General features: G+C 45.7%; 1 protein-coding gene across 1 annotated transcript in view; it reads right to left on the reverse strand.

The window, feature by feature from the left end:
- LOC310989790 (protein NLRC3-like) overlaps window positions 1-16549 on the reverse strand; it is a gene marked incomplete at its 5' end in the record, with an annotated part of 40039 nt that extends 23490 nt beyond the window's left edge. The window contains 8 exons of the mRNA XM_083976939.1: window positions 4001-4174; window positions 8332-8508; window positions 9817-9990; window positions 11255-11428; window positions 11899-13418; window positions 13707-13984; window positions 15359-15552; window positions 16452-16549. Coding sequence (XP_083833065.1) covers window positions 4001-4174; window positions 8332-8508; window positions 9817-9990; window positions 11255-11428; window positions 11899-13418; window positions 13707-13984; window positions 15359-15552; window positions 16452-16549 — 2789 coding nt within the window. The remainder of the gene's footprint in view (window positions 1-4000; window positions 4175-8331; window positions 8509-9816; window positions 9991-11254; window positions 11429-11898; window positions 13419-13706; window positions 13985-15358; window positions 15553-16451) is intronic.
- Between the last annotated feature and the right edge of the window lie 5021 nt (window positions 16550-21570).

Raw genomic sequence — 21570 nt, forward strand, 5'->3', positions numbered from 1 at the left:
GGAGGAGAGATGAGGAGGAGGAAGAGGAATGAGGATGAGGAGGAGGAGGAGAGATGAGGAGGAATGAGGAGGAGGAGGAAGATGAGGAGGAGGAGGAAGAGGAGGAGGAGGAGGAGGAAGAGAGTGGAGGAGGAAGATGAGGAGGAGGAGAGATGAGGAAGAGGAGAGATGAGGAGGAGGAGGAGGAGGAGGAAGATGAGGAGGAGGAGGAGGAAGAGGAAGATGAGGAGGAGGAGGAGGAGGAAGAGAGAGGAGGAGGAAGATGAGGAGGAGGAGAGATGAGGAAGAGGAGAGATGAGGAGGAGGAGGAGGAGGAGGAAGATGAGGAGGAGGAGGAAGAGGAAGATGAGGAGGAAGAGAGAGGAGGAGGAGGAAGATGAGGAGGAAGAGGGAGGAGGAGGAGGAGGAAGAGGAGAGATGAGGAGGAATGAGGAGGAGGAAGAGGAGGAGGAGGAGGAAGAGAGAGGAGGACAGATGAGGAGGAGGAGAGATGAGGATGAGGAAGATGAGGAGAAAGAGGGAGGAGGAGGAGGAAGATGAGGAGGAGGAAGAGAGAGGAGGAGGAGAGATGAGGAGGAGGAGGAATGAGGAGGAGGAGGAAGAGAGAGGAGGAGGAGAGATGAGGAGGAGGAGGAGGAGGAGGAGGAATGAGGAGGAGGAGGAAGAGAGAGGAGGAGGAGAGATGAGGAGGAAGAGAGAGGAGGAGGAGAGATGAGGAGGAGGAAAGATGATGAGGAGGAGGAATGAGGAGGAGGAGGAGGAAGAGAGAGGAGGAAGATGAGGAGGAGGAGGAGGAGGAGGAAGAAGAGAGATGAGGAGGAGGAAAGAGGAGCGATGAGAAGGAGGAGGAGGAGGAATGAGGAGGAGGAGGAGGAGGAGGAGGAGAGATGAGGAGGAGGAGGGAGGAGGAGGAGGAGGGAGGAGGAGGAAGAGGAGAGATGAGATGAGGAGGAGGAGGAGGAGGAATGAGGAGGAGGAGGGAGGAGGAGAGATGAAGAGGAGGAGGAGGAGGGAGGAGGACGAGGAAGAGAGAGGAGGAGGAGGAAGAGAGATGAGGAGGAGGAATGAGGAGGAGGAGGAGGAGGAGGAGGAGGAGGAGGAGGAGGAGGAGGAGGAGGAGGAGGGAGGAGGAGGAGGAAGAGAGAGGAGGAGGAGGAAGAGAGATGAGGAGGAGGAATGAGGAGGAGGAGGAGGAGGAGGAGGAGGAGGAAGAGGAAGATGAGGAGGAGGAGGAGGAGGAGGAGGGAGGAGGAGGAGGAAGAGAGAGGAGGAGGAGGAAGAGAGATGAGGAGGAGGAATGAGGAGGAGGAGGAGGAGGAGGAGGAGGAGGAAGAGGAAGATGAGGAGGAGGAGGAGGAGGAGGAGGAGCAGAGAGTGTGTAGAGGATCAGATGAGTCCAGAGACAGTGATGATCTCTGTCAGGTCCAGAACACACAGGGAGGATGGTGGACTGGACTCTGAGAGAGACAGTGGAGCTGCTCTCAGATCAGTTAGGGAGGTTCAGGAGGGAGGAGTGTACCATCTGAGAAGAGAAGCAGAGAGGTGATTGATCAGTGACTGTTGTCTCTCTGCTCTGATTGGCTGACTGTTGTCTCTATCTCTGCTCTGATTGGCTGACTGTTGTCTCTCTCTCTGCTCTGATTGGCTGACTGTTGTCTCTCTCTCAGATCTGATTGGCTGACTGTTGTCTCTCTGCTCTGATTGGCTGACTGTTGTCTCTCTCTGCTCTGATTGGCTGACTGTTGTCTCTCTCTCTGCTCTGATTGGCTGACTGTTGTCTCTCTCTCTGCTCTGATTGGCTGACTGTTGTCTCTCTCTCAGATCTGATTGGCTGACTGTTGTCTCTCTCTCTGCTCTGATTGGCTGACTGTTGTCTCTCTCTCTGCTCTGATTGGCTGACTGTTGTCTCTCTCTCTACTCTGATTGGCTGACTGTTGTCTCTCTCTCTGCTCTGATTGGCTGACTGTTGTCTCTCTCTGCTCTGATTGGCTGACTGTTGTCTCTCTCTGCTCTGATTGGCTGATTGTTGTCTCCATGCTGTGATTGGCTGATTGTTGTCTCTCCCTCTGCTCTGATTGGCTGATTGTTGTCTCCATGCTGTGATTGGCTGACTGTTGTCTCTCTCTGCTCTGATTGGCTGACTGTTGTCTCTCTCTCTCTGCTCTGATTGGCTGACTGTTGTTTCTCTCTGTTCTGATTGGCTGACTGTTGTCTCTCTCTGCTCTGATTGGCTGACTGTTCTCTCTCTCTCTGCTCTGATTGGCTGACTGTTGTCTCTCTCTGCTCTGATTGGCTGACTGTTCTCTCTCTCTCTGCTCTGATTGGCTGACTGTTGTCTCTCTCTGCTCTGATTGGCTGACTGTTCTCTCTCTCTGCTCTGATTGGCTGACTGTTCTCTCTCTCTGCTCTGATTGGCTGACTGTTGTCTCTCTCTGCTCTGATTGGCTGACTGTTGTCTCTGTTATTGTCTCACTGACTTTAGTCCAATAGTGGTGAAAGCAGCACAGACTGACTCCACCCCCCTACTGACCTCACAGTCTCCAGTCTACAGTCTGGACTCTTCACTAGATCATCCAGATCCTTCACGTCTGAAGACTTCAGCTTGTTGAGGCTCAGGTCCAGGTGTCTCAGGTGGGAGGGGTTGGACTTCAGAGCTGAGACCAGAGAAGAACAGCTGATCTCTGACAAACTGCAGCACTGCAATCTGAATAAAGAATAAAAGCAGAAGATCAATTCATTGATAACTGATCAATAATGATTCTCTGTTATTATTATTGTTATTAATAACTAGGAGTGTCCTCCACTAAGGATTTTCATAGTTGAATCTGATTGGTCAGATTTTGCTCATAGTCGAGCTAATCGTAGAATCATGTTGTTTTTCCCTCATTGATTCATGATCTCATTCGTGTCTTTTTCTGGAGAAAAGAGTTAAAACAGCTGAATGAACTAATTCTTCAGCTGGCATCAGATAACAGGACATTCTCCATCCGTCCTTTTCCTGATCTCACTCATTAAGCTGCGATGACATCATCATCTCTCTTTCAGGGACGGTGCAGCGATGAGGGGTACGAGTGTGTGCTGTGAATTAACGAGTGTGTGCTGTGAATTAACGAGTGTGTGTGGAGAATGAAAATGTGGAGTCTCGTTGTGAGGACATGATATGAGCATCAGTGCTGGTTCAGACGGGTCAGAGGTCGAGGGTCACAGCACCATGGTGTTGTTGTTGTTGTGTGTGTGTGTGTGTAGGTGCTGCACAATAGACAGAGAATGCGTCCCTTAGTTTAATATTGTAAAAAAAACTTTCTGAATGTAGAGAGAGAGAGGGATGGGTCCGCTGTGCTCAATCACTCACTGTGATGTTTGTATCTAAACAGTCTCTCCTATTTTAGAAAACAGATAGATTCTATGTGAAACCAGATGTTCAGCAGCAGGAAGCTCCTCTATATATTCACAATGGTACCATCTTTTCTTCATAACCACATTTTGCGATTCGACAGCGATAATAAATAATAAACTAAACTAAAGGTTGATCGTCCAATCAGAGCTCTCTGAATCGAATTGTGTAATAGTCGACTATTGGAGGTCACCCCTATTAATAACTTTATTGATCAACTCGTATCAGGGTTAAATCAATAAACTAACAGCACAGGGGTCAATGACATGATGAAACCCAGTGTCAAGTGGTGTAACTTTGATTTTTGATAAAAATCTGAATAAACAGGAAAATAAATCTGGACTCAAATGAGGAATTAATACAACTCTGTGTTTCTGGACTCATTTTACATCATTTGTCGCAGATTATTTAGAAGAAGAAAGAACATTTGCTATAAATCCACTTGAATCCACTGTAGGTCAATCAAATATTTATTATTGATCATTCCTTTGTAGTTACACCATTTGACGTGTTCAGTCTGACTTTTGTAAAAGGAAAAAAAAGAAAAGAAAGAAAAAAGGTTAAAATTTCTCTAAGATCTACAACAGTAACAGTCAGTGAACTGACCTCAGAGTCTCCAGTCTACAGTCTGGACTCTCCAGAAAACCACTCAGATCCTTCACTACTGAATCCTGCAGCTTGCTGTTGCTCAGGTTCAGTTCTCTCAGGTGGGAGGGGTTGGACTTCAGAGCTGAGACCAGAGAAGAACAGCTGATCTCTGACAACCTGCAGTCCTGCAATCTGAATAAAGAATAAAAGAAGAAGATAAATTCATTGATAACTTATCAATAATCAGACGCAGGGTTTCCCCCAGAAAACTTGTTGAGCCTGGTGTTTTTCGTCTTCTCTGTTATTGTTATTATTATTATTAGTAGCTAGTAGGGGGGCCAATGTATTTCTGTAATTTTGGGATGTTAATTTTTGGAGAGTGGTTGGAATGTCTTCTTGGGTGATTAGACTTTGAGAAAAAATATGTCTCCATTTTTTCTGACTATTTTTTTTTTTTTTTTTTTTTTTACTTTTCTCTCAAATTTGATATTTTGAACCTTATTTGCACCATTAAATATGATTACAACGGTTAAAATGACTATTTCCATGAACTAAAATGAACTAAAAAGTCATCTTTTTAGTTGTGATTATATTTAATAGTATTTGACAGATGCCATTACAAACAAACATTTTAATAAAGAACACAATAGTTATTGATCTTGCTGAAAAAAGAACAACATTTCAAGTCATATCATTTTTGACCTTTGCAAATTTTCAAAGTTGTTTAACCATGCCTATCAATATATCAATCCAGACCTGAAGACCAATTGTCAATATAGAAATAAAGAAACAGAAAAAAAAACATGACACAATACAGTCTTCATGCTGCCAACAAAATCCATTCCATGACAGAACAGATTTCAGTAACTTTGTTTAAATGGAAGGATCACCATCATACTCATCTTCATCAATGGCCATCAGATGTCCTTGGCTGACATTTGCACAGACCTCTTCATCTGCTCCACACAGGCACATCTCAATGCAGTTGAGATTTTGAGACCTGCAAGAACAATGTGGCATGCAAAAGGTTTTCTTGCAGCCACATTTGATGAGATGTATGATGGTGGCTGGGGCTGGGGGATCCTGTGTTGTGACTGGCACCAGTTTACCTCCCTCTGCCTCCCATCCATATTCTGTTGCCGGTGGTAACTGTGGGTAAGGTGTGAGGTCCTGATATCATACCATTGTCTGGAAATGTGCACGGGCAATGGCTTGATGTAAGGCTCCTTGTGTTGGTGGCAGTCTCTCAGCTTCTAACTGTTCCTTCGAGAATAATCTTCACCTGAGATCACAGACATTTACCAGTGTGGTACCATGCTCATACAGCTGACACACAAATGCTTCAATACTTCTTTCTATGTCAGGACTCAACTTTTCTGCAGTCTCCGGGGCAGCAAATGTTGATACCACCATAACCCTGCACAGCCTGGATTCTGCCCAGAGAGGGTCAACAAAAATCTGCATTGAGTCCACGGGCACACATTTGTTTGTTCTTGCAGTTCAACAGTACCATCAGTTGTGCAAGGACACCTACTTCATTACTGGTGTGGGGAACAAGAAACGGATCATCTCTTTGGGACCAGTAGTCCATGCTCTTGGTAAGTAGCTGGCTGCAGCCTTACCAGGGTTCCATGCCTTCTCTGGAGCTGACCAGACAGGTCGATTTGCTGGCAAAGGAAAGCTGACCTGTTGGCAAGCACTAAACAGATGTCCAGGGGAGGTGGTATCAGCATTTGCTGCACTGGGGACTGCAGAAAAGTTGAGTCCTGACATTGAAAGAAGTATTGAAGCATTTGTGTGTCAGCTGTATGAGCATGGTACCACACTGGTAAATGTCTGTGATCTCAGGTGAAGATTATTCTCGAAGGAACAGTTAGAAGCTGAGAGACTGCCACCAACACAAGGAGCCTTACATCAAGCCATTGCCCGTGCACATTTCCAGACAATGGTATGGAATCAGGACCTCACACCTTACCCACAGTTACCACCGGCAACAGAATATGGATGGGAGGCCAAGGGAGGTAAACTGGTGCCAGTCACAACACAGGATCCCCCAGCCCCAGCCACCATCATACATCTCATCAAATGTGGCTGCAAGAAAACCTTTTGCATGCCACATTGTTCTTGCAGGTCTCAAAATCTCAACTGCATTGAGATGTGCCTGTGTGGAGCAGATGAAGAGGTCTGTGCAAATGTCAGCCAAGGACATCTGATGGCCATTGATGAAGATGAGTATGATGGTGATCCTTCCATTTAAACAAAGTTACTGAAATCTGTTCTGTCATGGAATGGATTTTGTTGGCAGCATGAAGACTGTATTGTGTCATGTTTTTTGTGTGTTTGTTTAATTCTATACTGACAATTGGTCTTCAGGTCTGGATTGATATATTGATAGGCATGTTTAAACAACTTTGAAATTTTGCAAAGGTCAAAAATGATATGACTTGAAATGTTGTTCTTTTTTCAGCAAGATCAATAACTATTGTGTTCTTTATTAAAATGTTTGTTTGTAATGGCATCTGTCAAATACTATTAAATATTATCACAACTAAAAAGAGGAAGTAATTTTAACCATTGTAATCATATTTAATAGTGCAAATAAGGTTCAAAATATCAAATATGAGAGAAAAGTAAAAAAAATAATAAAAGAAATAGTCAGAAAAAATGGAGACATATTTTCACCCAAGAAGTCATTCACTCTCCAAAAATTAACATTGCAAAATTACAGAAATACATTGGCCCCCCTACTAGTAGTGAAAAAAATGTACAGGGCCTATGTAACTTATACCTGTGTAGTCTATGAGATGAGAAATGGGTATTCTAACATCTGAGTGATGAATAATAATGAACCAGTATTATTTTCATGTGTATAGATTTGAGTATTTTAGGTTTATAAAATCAGTATGTCACAATTCGTATAATTTTGCGAAAAGGAAGCGGTCATCAGCCCAGAAGTATTATTATAGGTATAAGTAGTATTATTTTATGAAATTGAATCTATTTTGTGCATTACTTTGTAGTATTTATGTGGTTTTCAGGATTATATCCTTAGATGTCCATAAGGAAAGGTGGGATTTTCGGCCAAAATACATCCGTATTTGACCTACAATTATTACCACTAAATCCAAAGGATAAAAATGGAGACACTTGTATTTGTCTTGCTAGGAACCCCAAGAATCAAGATATAACAATCTCCAAAAATTAACAAGAAAAAATGACGGCTATATGATACTGGCTACGTTGGCCCCCCTACTATATGATCAATAACTTTATTGATCAACTCGTATCAGGGTTAAAGACGAACTAAGCAGGATTTCTCCCGTGGCTATGCTACATTTTTACCTTAATTAAAAAGCTCCGGATTGTGATCATTAACTACATGACTTGTGACTTGTTACAGTGAGAAGGTTCTCTGTCTTCACCTGGCGTCTCACGGCTGAAAACCAACCCTGCAACATCAGTACAGTTACTCGGTCACTGCCCGAGTAACGCCTGCATGTAGTCTCGTCTCTGCTGCACCACAACACAAACGCGCTCTGTAACCTGTAATCTTTTGTTTATGACGGTTAAGACGACACAAACACACGCGCCGTAACATCGTATATGTTATGTAACGTTATCCACCGCTCCATTTATTGATTTTTCACCAGCTTCGTTGTAAACAGATGCACATGGAGGAGAGGAGTGTAACCAAATAAGCGGAAAAGCGAGCGGACTTGCATAGTTTCCCTTTAAATCAATAGACAACTAACAGGACATACAGTGTCATCATCACACTGCTGTTCATGGTCTCTCTCTGTCTCTCTCTTTTTCTCTCTCTCTCTCTGACTGAACTGAATCAGAGTCCAAAGGTCCAGTCCTGATCCAGGACTCAGGTCTTTCTTGGTCCTGGTCTCAGGAAACTCAAACTAAACCAAATGAAACTGAATGAAACTGTTTTCATCACAAATTACAGATGATTTCAAACTAAACTTTGGGAAATTCTCAGCAGGAACGTCAAAGACAGAGAAACATCATCAATGTAGAGATGAAGTGAGTTGATGAGCTGATACTGGACATTTTCTCCAGAGTTTCTAGAAAACATGAGTCGTCTGACTGAGAGAAATACGAGTGTGTGTGAAGGTTGAACTGAAGTGAACAGACATTATTCATGACCACTGAGTGAAATGAGTTGAAACTGAAGAATCATTCTCACACAACAACAACTGCAAACATTCAACAACCACTATTTCAAATGTCATTAATCAATTCAATCAAAGTCAATGATTCAAGTTCTGAGTGAAGATCAATCAGGTTCAGTTGTGGATCAAAGATCTAAGATCTACAACAGTAACAGTCAGTGAACTGACCTCAGAGTCTCCAGTCTACAGTCTGGACTCTCCAGAAAACCACTCAGATCCTTCACTCCTGAATCCTGCAGGTTCTTGTTCCAGCTCAGGTTCAGGTGTCTCAGGTGGGAGGGGTTGGACTTCAGAGCTGAGACCAGAGAAGAACAGCTGATCTCTGACAAACTGCAGCCCTCCAATCTGAATAAAGAATAAAAGAAGAAGATTAATTCATGGATAACTGATCAGATGATGATTATCTGTTATTATTATTTTTATTATATTTTTATTTTATTTTTAGGAGTGTCCTCCACTAAGGATTTTCATAGTTGAATCTGATCAGATTTTGCCCATAGTCGACTAATCGTAGAATCATGTTGTTTTTCCCTCATTGATTCATGATCTCATTCGTGTCTTTTTCTGGAGAAAAGAGTTAAAACAGCTGAATAAACTAATTCTTCAGTTGGCATCAGATAACAGGACATTCTCCATCCGTCCTTTTCCTGATCTCACTCATTAAGCTGTGATGACATCATCATCTCTCTTTCAGGGACGGTGCAGCGATGACGAGTACGAGTGTGTGCTGTGAATTAACGAGTGTGTGCTGTGAATTAACGAGTGTGTGTGGAGAATGAAAACCTGGAGTCCCATCGTTGTGAGGACATGATGCATCAGTGCTGGTTCAGACGGGTCAGAGGTCGAGGGTCACAGCACCATGGTGTTGTTGTGTGTGTGTGTGTGTGTGTGTGTGTGTGTGTGTGTGTGTGTAGGTGCTGCACGATAGACAGAGAACGCGTCCGTCCCTTAGTTTAATATTGTAAATAAAACTTTAGACCTGAATTTAGAGAGAGGGAGATAGTCGGTGCTCGATCACTCACTGTGATGTTTGTATCTAAACAGTCTCTCCTATATTATAAGAAAACAGATAGATTCTATGTAAAACCAGATGTTCAGCAGCAGGAAGCTCCTCTATATATTCACAATGGTACCATCTTTTCTTCATAACCACATTTTGAGACGATTCGACAGGGATAATAAATAATAAACTAAACTAAAGGTTGATCGTCCAATCAGAGCTCTCTGAATCGAATCGTCGAGTAGTCGACTATTGGAGGTCACCCCTATTAGTAACTTTATTGATCAACTGGTATCAGGTTTAAATCAATAAACTAACAGCACAGGGGTCAATGACGTGATGAAACCCAGTGTCAAGTGGTGTAACTTTGATTTTTGATAAAAATCTGAATAAAGAGGAAAATAAATCTGGACTCAAATGAGGAATTAATACAACTCTGTGTTTCTGGACTCATTTTACATCATTTGTCACAGATTATTTAGAAGAAGAGTTTTTATTTTTAGGACATGTCCTGCTCAAGATGCATTAAAATCTAAATATAGAAACACAGAAAATAATCTATTTCAATTTAATGTTTTCAGAAGAAAGTATATTTTTATAAATTCACTTTAATCCACTGTAGGTGGATCAGATACAACAGTCAGTGAACTGACCTCAGAGTCTCCAGTCTACAGTCTGGACTCTCCAGAAAACCACTCAGATCCTTCACTCCTGAATCCTGCAGGTTGTTCCAGCTCAGGTCCAGGTGTCTCAGGTGGGAGGGGTTGGACTTCAGAGCTGAGCCCAGAGAAGAACAGCTGATCTCTGACAAACTGCAGAACTCCAATCTGAATAAAGAATAAAAGCAGTGAGTTGAGGACAAAGCTCCTTGTTGACAGCGTTCAGTGTCTCATCATCTGTTCAGAGCTGAAGAAGCTTCAGAAAGAACAAGTTTAGAAAATCAAAGTCCAACAGCTGAAGCAACAGGAAGCAGGTTAAACAGTGACAGAGAGAAAACAGCTCATTAAAGGACAATTCCGGGCAAATTCAACTCGGGGCTGTATTTTCCTAACATTTCAGGTCTAAAAGAAGGAATCTGAAGATTTTCAGTTTAATTGCTCCTGTTTTGCGGTAGTTGTGTCTGTCCCCGCATCACCACGGCAGCGATTAATAGAGCGGATTTAATTTCCCCTGCTTAGGCTGTTTCCATCCCTCAAAGCCACAGACAGCGTCAGATGGCGACTCAAACATGCACCCAGAAGTTTATTTACTTCAAGCAAGTCAAGAGTTGATATTCCTGTGTTTATGACACAAACGGGAGCTTCTGACTGCACGTGAACACACCGAGCGTCAACTTGGGTCTCGCACAAGACTTTGAATTAGATCTAGTTACAAACATGTCGGCTTGCTTGAAGTAAATAAACTTCTCTGTGGACATGAAGCAACAACCTTCAGCCCATCTTGGTGAGCCTCCAAACAAACCAGCTGAGCCTCTGCAGCTGCTTCATGTCAGCAGCAACAAGACCAACACTAGCAGCTCTGCTCTCACCTGTCTCACCTTGATTCTCAGCATTCACAGTCATTGACAGGAAGTGGCTGCAGTGTGTGCCGTGCTCTTCACTTCCTGCTTCACACTCCAGCCTCTCCCAGCCAGTTGAGCTACCAGGGAGCAGACTTTAGCTGCCAACAGCTCCCTACAGCCAGCCTCCACTGGAGCGCAGCTTTCCAGCCTCCTCTGCCTCTGCTGCCAGCTCTGTGGATCTCAGCTGCTTCCTCTCATGCTTCCTCCCATGGTTCTGTCAGCTCCACAACATCCACCAGCTGCTGTGTTTCTGACCACAGCTCAACATCTGCTCTCAGATCAGTGCTGCACGTTGGTTCAACAACAAGTGTCTGAGTTGAAAACAACAGTTGTAGAAGCTGAGCTCGTTCTCTGCTGCTCTGAATCACAAACACTACGACTGCTCTCACCTTCTTCTCTCTGGACTCATCTCAACTGTTTTCTCTCTTCAGCTTCTTGAGAAAAATCCTCACACACAAATCCTGACATGTATGAACCAATGAGAAGCTGAAGCTTCAAACAACTACAACAGCTCCAGTCTGTGAACTCACCTCAGAGTCTCCAGTCTACAGTTTGGACTCTCCAGTCCAGCACACAGAAGCTTCACTGATGAATCCTTCAGGGGGTTCAGACTCAGGTCCAGGTGTGTCAGGTGGGAGGGGCTGGACTTCAGAGCTGAGGCAACGACTTCACAGTGAATCTCTGAGAGTCCACACTGAATAAATCTGTGATTAGAGAAGAAACAAACTGTGTGAGAGTAAAATAAGACAATTTGTACTAAACACACACAACATGTCATCATGTGATCAACATGTGCTCTTCACACTCTGGTTCAGTTCATCTTCTCTCTTTGTGTTGGACATGAAACAATAACCCTCATCAGGGCTGGGCTGGAAAAACCCATTCAGATTCAGATCCACCTCCTCTTTAATCATCCAGCATCCATTCATCAAAGCCCAGATGGAGGTTTAATCCAGGCTCCTGCGGCCAACACAGGGAGATGTGGTCAGGTGAGCTCAGGTGTAGAGCTGCAGGTGTCACCTGAACAACGCTCACACACATTGATTATCTGTGTGTGTGTGTGTGTGTGTGTGTGTGTGTGTGTGTGTGTGTGTGTGTGTGTGTGTGTGTGTGTGTGTGTGTGTGTGTGTGTGTAGAACTAATTGATGGTGTTATTGATCATGTCTGGACTCACTTAGCCTTCCTGCAGTTCCTCACAGCTGGGATCAGTCTCTGTCGTCCCTGATCTGATGTGTTGTACTTCTTCAGGTCAAACTCATCTAGAACCTGCTCTGACATCTGCAGCATGTAGCCCAGAGCTGAACACTGGATCAAAGAGAGTTCCTTCTCTGATCTGTTCTCTGACTCCAGGAACTGTTGGATCTCCTGATGAACTGACTGGTCCTTCATCTCCGTCAGACAGTGGAAGATGTTGATGCTTCTGTCAGGAGAGTCACTCTTCATCTCCTTGAGGTTGTTGATGGTTCTCTGGATGGTTTCTGGACTGTTCTTTCTCTGACCCAGCAGACCTCCTAACAGCCTCTGGTTGGACTCCAGAGAGAGGCCATGAAGGAAGCGAACAAACAGGTCCAGGTGACCGTTTCTACTGCCGAGGGATTCCTCCATGGCTCTCTGCAGGAAGTCATCCAGGGTTAAACCATCATGTTGTTCTCCCAGGAAGTTCTCCAGGACCTGTGTGTTCCTGTTGGTGAAGCAGTGGAACATGTAGACTGCAGCCAGAAACTCCTGAACACTCAGATGAACAAAGCAGTAGACTGTTTTCTGGAAGATCACACTCTCTCTTTTGAAGATCTCAGTACAGAGTCCTGAGTTCACCGAGGCCTCTGTGACATCCAGACCACACTGCTCCAGGTCTTCTTGGTAGAACATGATGTTTCCTTCCTCCAGCTGTTCAAACGCCAGCCTCCCCAGCTTCAGAAGAACTTCCCTGTCGGCCTCCGTCAGCTCCTGTGGACTCGTCTCATGTCCTTCACCGTACTTGTTGTTCTTCCTCTTTGTCTGGACCAGCAGGAAGTGTGAGAACAGGTCAGTCGTGGTCTTGGGCAGCTCTCCTCTCTGGTCTGTGGTCAACATGTGCTCCAGAACTGTAGCACTGATCCAGCAGAAGACTGGGACTTGACACATGATGTGGAGGCTCCTGGACGTCTTGATGTGTGAGATGATTCTTCTGGACAGATCTTCATCACTGGACCTCCTCCTGAAGTACTCCTCCATCTGGGCGTCAGTGAAGCCTCGGACCTCTGTTACCCTGTCGACACATGTAGGAGGGATCTGATTGGCTGCTGCAGGTCTGGAGGTGATCCAGACCAGAGCCGAGGGAAGCAGATTCCCCTGGATGAGGTTTGTCAGCAGCACGTTGACTGATGACGTCTGTGTGACATCAGACACAACCTCCCTGTTGTTGAAGTCCAGTGACAGTCGGCTTTCATCCAGGCCGTCAAAGATGAAGAGAAGTTTACAGACAGCCAGCTGCTCTGCTGTCACCTTCTGTAATGTTGGATGGAAAACATGGAGCAGCCTGAGAAGACTCAACCGCTGATCTCTGATCAGGTTCAGCTCCCTGAACGAAAGCAGAACCAGCAGACTGACATCTTGGTTCTCCAAGCCCTCGGCCCAGTCCAGAGTGAACTTCTGCACCGAGAAGGTTTTTCCAACGCCAGCGACGCCGTTGGTCAGAACCACTCTGATGGGTCTCTGTTGGACAGGTGAGACCGTAGAGACGTCCTCTCTCTGTTGGACAGGTGAGACCGTAGAGACGTCCTCTCTCTGGTGGACAGGTGAGACCGTAGAGACGTCCTCTCTCTGTTGGACAGGTGAGACCGTAGAGACGTCCTCTCTCTGGTGGACAGGTGAGACCGTAGAGACGTCCTCTGTCTGTTGGACAGGTGAGACCATAGAGACGTCCTCTCTCTGTTGGACAGGTGAGACCGTAGAGACGTCCTCTCTCTGGTGGACAGGTGAGACCGTAGAGACGTCCTCTCTCTGTTGGACAGGTAAGTCTTTAAAGATGTCGTTGCACTTGATTGGAGTGTCCTGGAGGGTCTTCTTCTTGGACGTTGTCTCCAGCTGTCTCACCTCATGTTGGGTATTAACCTCTTCACTCTGTCCCTCTGTGATGTAGAGCTCAGTGTAGATGCTGTTGAGGAGGGTTCCACTTCCTGTTCCACTTCCTGTTCCCTCAGTTCCTTCAGTCACTCGTTCACATCTGCTCCTCAGACTGATCTTATGTTGATCTAAAACATCCTGCAGACCACGATCTGCTGAGAGAGAAGAGACAGAGTCAGACTGAAGACAGAGAGTCTAACAATCTGATCAGATTATTTTCATCAGCTACAGAAAAACTACAGACAACAAAGAGAAGGTTTGAATCATCATCTTAAATGTCTGTGCTGTGTAGGGCTGCAATGAGTAGCATATTTTACTATCCGAATGTTCGGGGTCACTATTCGAGTAGTACTCTAGTATTCATTTACGGACGGGGGGGGGGGGGGAGCGCCATGTAGAGGGAGAGTGGAGTGGAGCACGGAGCTGCAAGTGGGAGGAGAGCGGAGCAGCCGAAGAGAGCCACGTAAATCGGACAGTAAATACCACACTAATTTCATAATAACACACTTTTTATTTTCATACAACAGCCAATCAGTTGTCCATGTGTGATATTTTTCCTCACAGATCCGTCCTCAAATCACTCGCAATTAAAAGAGCAAAACAAAAAAAAGAAAAAGAAGGAATGCCACAAAATTACAGTACAGGCCAAAAGTTTGGACACACCTTCTCATTCAATGTGTTTCCTTTATTCTCACTGAAGGCACCAAAACTATGAATTAACACATGTGGAATTAACAAAAAAGTGTGAAATAACTGAAAACACGTCTTTTCTTCTTTGTCTTCTCTTTCTTCTTTTCTTCTTCCTCTCCTTCCCCCTCCTCCTCTATCTCTGCCCCCAGCAATTCTAGTTTCTTCAAAGTAGCCCCCCTTTGCTCTGATTACTGCTTTTTGCTCTTGGCATTCTCTTGATGAGCTTCAAGAGGTGAACCTGACACGAAAATGGTTTTCACTTCACAGGTGTCAGAGTGCCTTGTCAGGGTTCATTAGTGGAATTTCAGTGAGAATCGACAGTGTAAATAGTCATGAAAATAAAGGAAATGCATTGAGTGTGTCCAAACTTTTGGCCTGTACTGTAAATTGTCCCGTTTATAGGCTAAACATTTTTCTTATAACGGCAGTGCACACTTCAATAAAGGAACCATTAACATTTCAGCCTAAATAAACAATAAAATATTGGCAGATACATTTTTTTAACACAGAACGAGGTGGTTGTCAGCAGCAGTGCAATTATAGCCCAAACGCAGCACATTATGCCAAAAACGAACCATAGGCTAATATGAATCTTCTAACATTCTGCGCCCGAGCTGTGTGTGTGTGGGGTATCTGAGTAGGTGAAATGGTGCTCGGATGCCGCTCAGGCCGAGCGAGTACTCGAGTACTCGGATATCGGCTACAGCCCTAGTGCTGTGTGATAGAACAATGACTCTGGAGAAAACAACAGGTCCTGGTTTCACTAATGACCACATCAGCAGACAGATGTTCAGTCTCACTTTGTCCACAGCTGCTCTGATTGGCTGTCTGCAGCTCACCTCTGGTTCTGGGTCTTTTTCCACACTGGGGACAGGAGGGGGGTCCTGAAGAACCAGACTGGTCCCAGTCTGAGGTGAAGCACTGTCTGCAGAACCAGTGTCCACAGCTGGTGGAGACTGGATGCTTCAGGACGTCCTGACAGAGACCACAGCAGGACAGCTGCTGGTCCACGGGGACACCACTCCTCTCCTCTCTGTGAAGACATTTCTGGATCAACAACATGTCACAGCTCCACATCTGAGCTCTGATTGGTTAACCTCAAGGGGGCGGGGCTTCAGGAAGCAGAGGAGCAGAGAGAGAAAGTAGAGGAAGACGAGTGTAGAGAGACGAGCTGAATGAAGACCTGGTCCTGAACTGGTCTGGTTTCTGTCTCTGTTTCTCTGTTGTATATTTTTTTGGCTTTTTTGCTTTTATTTGATAGTACATAGTGAGATAGACAGGAAAGGGGGAGGCAGAGAGAGGGGGAATGACATGCAGGAAAGGTCTTTTTTTAAAACCAGCTCATTAGCAATGCGCCTCTGGAGGGTGGGCGGAGACTGTGCTGCTCTGCACCCGCCCAGCCACCTCCTTGCACCCCACCCCCCGCTCGTTGACAGCTGGACATTGTACAATGACAGATTCAGCGCGTTTAGCGTAAAACTCCACACTGGGATTCGATCCCAGACTGGAACATAGTCCTTGCTCAAGGTGCAAGCTGCTCTACCAGGTGAGCTACACCTGTTATACCTTGACAACTACACCGAGCTGTCAAGCCTTTCACCTCTGAGCCAGATGCAGAGCGGGGCGGGAGCTTGTAGCACTAGTGCCCTGCCCTGGAGCTGTGACACGTCAGCTCCAGTCTCCCTGAAACTGCCAGTTTGCGTCTGCCATTGGTTCACAGCAATTTGAAGGCAGAAAAACTCAGAAATGCAATTTTGCACTTCCTTTTCTGCTGATATGTGCTCTAACACAAGAAAAATGCCACAGGAACATGTGAAAAGCTCAAAAAACACGATTTTCATGGGAGTGGGTCTTTAAATCTGGACTCTGAAACAAACTGCCTGTTAGTGTGGGCGGCTGTGGCTCAGGAGGTAGAGCGGGTCGTCCACTAACCGGAAGGTCGGTGGTTCGATTCCAGGCTCCTCCTGGCAACATGTAGAAGTGTCCTTGGGCAAGACACTGAACCCACACTTGCCCCCCGATGTGTCCATCGGGGCATGAATGTGTGTGAATGGTTAGATTCCTGCGCTACAGCGCTGTGTGAAAGGGTGAATGTGACCATTACATTGTAAAGCGCTTTGAGTGGTCCAAGAGACTAGAAAAGCGTATAAGTGCAAGTCCATTTACCAGTTACCATTTTAGTTTGAGTCTCTTCAGTTCTGCGTCGTCTCGTCTGGTTTTTACTCCAAATGTGTGAAATGACTGAGAAGCTGTTGGTGGTGTTTTCCTCTTTCAGACACTGATCATGTGTTTGATGCTGGTTCTGGACTGAGTCCTATCAGCTCTCTTCATAACAAAAAGACACACCCAAAAACATCCAAATACCTCCATGCTGCTTGTGCGCCGGCGTTAATGCGGTTACTGACGCTGGAAGTTAATGCGCTTCCTGGACCAGGAAGAGGAGCTTCCGCTGCAAACAAGCTTGAAATATAGACTTATTTAATTTTCTTCAGAACAATTTTGCATTTTGGGGCTTCAATACAAGACAGACATTACATACGAGCAGCATGGAGGTAATTTGGATGTTTTTTTGGTGTCTTTTTGTTACGAAGACAGTTGGTATCCATTTGCAACCGTTATATGGACATGCACTGCTACGTCGAGACCCCCTGTAACTCAGAGAAGCCACGGAGGACTCTGAAACTTCTCCCAGCCCTTAGTCCACATGAGGGGGAGGAGATAATGAGTGAAATTTGAATTTTGGGTGAACTATCCTTTTAACTAATGAGCTCCTCATCCAGACGCTGCTGTGTGGCTCTAATGAACCTGTGTTGGAGCTCTGATTGTTCGGACGTTTGTTTATACTGCCCTCCGAAAGGCTCGACAAAAGTACACCGAGGGTATAACTCGTGTTTTCCTTGATCTTCTTTTATTTTCATTTGTAATAATCATAGGTTCACAGGCTCTCACTCAGGTACACAGGTACTCTTGTGATTTCACAGGTGACACACAGGTCATAAACCTGAAAAGAATAACCAAAATACCAAGTTATATAAACCATTTTCCATAAAATATAATTCTTAGCTTCTTTAATAAGTAAACAATGACCACTTTAATAACACAATAAACCGTAATGAATAAAGCAGACTAAATAACTAAATAAGTGTCAGTATCAGTCAGCATAGGTTTCTAATAGTACTAGCATAACACGCTAATGCTAACTAGCGGAAGTGCTATTGCTAACTAGCGGAAATGCTAACGCTAGCTAGCGGCGCTAATCGCGAGCGCTAATCGCGAGCGATAAATAACAAACACACTCTCATTCTTCTGCTTACTAACACACAAGCACCAACACATCATGTATTCACAAGCTGCTTATAGTTTGCAGGCTATTTCTTAGCTAACATCACTAGCTCACCAATGGGCCATGTACTCCTGCCGAAGTCCCGGACACAACTGATGTGACCCGTAAACCCGGAAGTCATGCCATTTACCGGAAGTCATGACGACTTTTCAAAATAAAATGCAAAGGTATAAATCTTAAATAAAACACTCAGAGCTACAAATAATGATTGAATTATGAAAGTCTTGACACCTCCCACTTGGCCGATTGATCAGAGATCCAAAGAGGCCACAATTAACAGTCATTTGAGTTTCTCAGTAGGTATCTCAAACATAAAGTCCAAGCCTTTATAGCCTTTCAAAATAAGTGTCCTTCAAGATTAGATGTTCCTCGTAGATCCAACACGAACACAAAGCTAACTAAGGAGGTAGGCACCACCACCTTGCCTCCTACTGAGTGTAGGTTTGCCCACTAATCACTCAGTTGCCTCCCAGGGTTACCTACTAACTAAACAGAGTCCATGTTAACCCTTGGTGAGGACTTGTCTACTTCTGGTAGTCCTCAACTGGAATCAAAACCACCAGCCTCCGCACATCCCTGCGAAGAACAATGGTTGTAGGTAAGTCAGAGGTTTCTCTCTGTACCCTGGATACAGACAGTCCCATGCAGATTTTCAAGTCCACGTCCCGGACGATCCCTTTCTTATCAGGATACGTAGCGATGACTCGGCCGAGTCGAAACTGTCCTCTCAAGGCATTTTGATCTGCTAACCAGACCACGTCACCAACTTTGACACTTCTCTCAGCTCTGTGCCACTTGTGACGGATAAACAAGTTTGGGCCTGCCAACTCGCTCCACTTAGACCAGAACTTGTCAACTCCAGTTTGGACGGCTCTTAGCCTCCGCCAAGGATGGGTTTCCACGTTGATTCCGTGCATGTCTCCTCCTAGTCCTGTGCGTCCCAGGATAAGAGAGTTAGGAGTCAAGTACTCCACTGCGTCTTCCTGCTCTTGCGCCTTGGCGTCAATGGGTCGATCATTGGTCAAGTTAGCTGCTGAGTAAAGAAGAGTTTGGAACTCTCCCCAGGTGTAACAGCTAGTTGACCCGCAAAGGCTGTGAAGAGCTCTTTTGATGAGTTTAACCGCTGCCTCGGCTGCTCCATTTCTGTGGGGCGCGTCCGCATTCCCATTGCCATTCTGTGCCATTTTTGGCGGCCATGTCCTCAACAGAATCCTTCTGCAAGCAGGCGAGATGTTTGTGTAGCTCTCGTAGTGCAGGTTTAGCGCCTACGAAGTTTGAGCCTCTGTCCGACCACAACCTCTTCGGATGCCCCCTGAGCGCAGTGAATCGAGAGTAGGCCTGAAGAAAGCTTTCAGAAGATTGGTCATCGACGAGGTCGGCGTGGACGGCTCTAGAAGCCATGCAACAGTACACTACTCCCCAGACCTTTTTCTTGACCCTCTTCTTGACAGCATCTCTCACCTCAAAGGGGCCGAAGAGGTCTAGTGTGGTGTACTCAAATGGGTTTGCTCTGCTGGTACGTTCCCGAGGGAGGTCGCTCATCACCTGCTGGCACAATCTAGCTCTCTGCTTCCTGCAAGTGAGACACTCATTAATCACCTTCTTGACTATCCTCCGACCTTGCACCACCCAGGCCTTTTTTCTTGTACGCAGCAGTGTGGCGGCAACGCCTTCATGATTTGACTCATGAGCGTCTCTTGCCAGCAAGGTTCCAAGCCACGACTGGAAGGGGATTAATGGTACAGCTGTTCCGTCTTCGTTCCAAGACTGGACTCTACCACCACACAGTAATAGTCCTGTATTGTCGTCCTTAAATACAACCAGGCGGTTTAGAGTCGTGTCGTGAAATTCCACGCCGTCTTGGGCCGCAAGAGCCAGATCTTGGAAAGCAATTGCTCTTTCTTCTGCAGACAGCCTTGAATACTTTGCCTCCCACTTTGCTGGATTTGAGATTTTTAACCAGAACTCCACAGCTCGTTGAGTCCAGGCAACGGTCCCACACAACTTTGACAGCGTACCGAACCGCTTTGGTTCAACAAGGCGCACAAGAGCTACACCACTAAGTTTCCTCTTTGGTCTCTCTTCTGCCGAAGTTGGATCCTGATCTTTTAGTGAGGGTTGCAGCGGGAGATGACTATGGTCATCGGATGAGACTCCCATGTCTGAACTGACGTCAGCTTGGCTGGAGTTTGGCATTTTCTTCGACTGAGCTCTAGTGATCACAGCTGAGAAAGCTTTCCTCTTGAGCCTTTTGACGTCATCAGCAACGGTAGCCACTATCTCACTGGCTGTCTTCACTGGCCACTCAGCCTCTGGCCACTTTAGGAATTCAGGTCCTCTTTGCCACTCCGACTCTTCACCAAGCTCCTCAGGCGATGCTCCCCTTGTGATAATGTCTGAGATGTTGAGGTTTCCTTCAACCCATCTCCAATCTTCTACTGGTCCAGCCTTCTGGATTTCGCCGATGCGATTCGCAAAGAACGTTTGATAGCCATAACTATCCTTCTGGATCGCTCCCAGGATTGTTTGGCTATCTACAAAGTGGATCCAGTGTGTGACATCAATGCGGCAATGCTTCTCAAAGTACCTTTTAAGACGAGTTGCGAAAACAGCGCCGCATAACTCTGCCTTAATCACGTCTCCCTTTTGGTTGAGAGGAGTAAGTTTGGCTTTTGACTCAACCAATCTCACGACGACTCCGTCCTGCGTTTCCCACCGAAGGTAAAGCACAGCTCCGTAGGAGGCCTCACTTCCATCTGAAAACGTGACTCCCACTGGGCGGCCAATGGCTCCTGGTGGTGTAAGGCTTCTCTCGAATTTGACGTGACCAAGTCTTACATACTCCTCGAAGAGTTTTATGGACGCCTCCCGAAGTTTTGGCGAGAGAGGGTCATCCCAAGTATCTTTGGTTGAGCTGTCTTTCCCCGCCTCTTGGTAAGATTCCCTTACAAGCATAACCCCTTTCTGCTTAGCTGGTGAGGCTAGGCCAATGGGGTCGTAGAATGCTGCAATCTGACTTAACAACACTCGACGCGTTAAGGGATTTGGCGTGTTATTTCTGACTTCATCTTCTCGCAAGTCGAGTCCCGTTCTCATTTTGCCTCGCTTCTTTGAGAAGTTGATGGACATCATTATACGAAGTTTGTCGGTCTCTGGTTCGTAGCCGACTCCTAATGCTTTGCTCTCTTCGTCTTGCATTTGGTTAGGCAACACCAGAGTTTTGGGCGCAGACATGACTGTTTCGGTCGTACTGGAGTTCGCTGTGGCTCCTGACCTCCCACTTTGGCCAGAAAAGATCCATGGCTTAAGGGAGAAGCCTCCCGCTTTTAAGATCTCTTCCACTCCTTTGGTGATCTTTTCTAGTGTCTTGGTTTCATCATGGGACGTCAAGATGTCGTCCACGTAGCTGTCTTCTACTAGAACCCGACGCTCCTCTATCATGGCAGCGAACTGGGGCAGGTTTGCCGTTTCTCTCATAGCAACCTGGGCTATGCAGCCTGCAGGCTTGTCACCGATGTTGACCCTGACTACGGCAAACACCTCAATATCATCTTCCGGGCGGTCCCTCCAAAGGAAACGGTGAAGATGCACTTCTTTGTCCTTTAGCCAAACGGAGTTGTACATTTTTTTCACATCTCCTAAGGCAGCGTACAATCCACTCCTAAACCTCAGAAGGACTCCTCTGATTTGATTGAGGACATCCGGACC

This window comes from Trachurus trachurus, assembly GCF_905171665.1.
Source record: "Trachurus trachurus genome assembly, chromosome: 8".
NCBI lineage: Eukaryota > Metazoa > Chordata > Actinopteri > Carangiformes > Carangidae > Trachurus > Trachurus trachurus.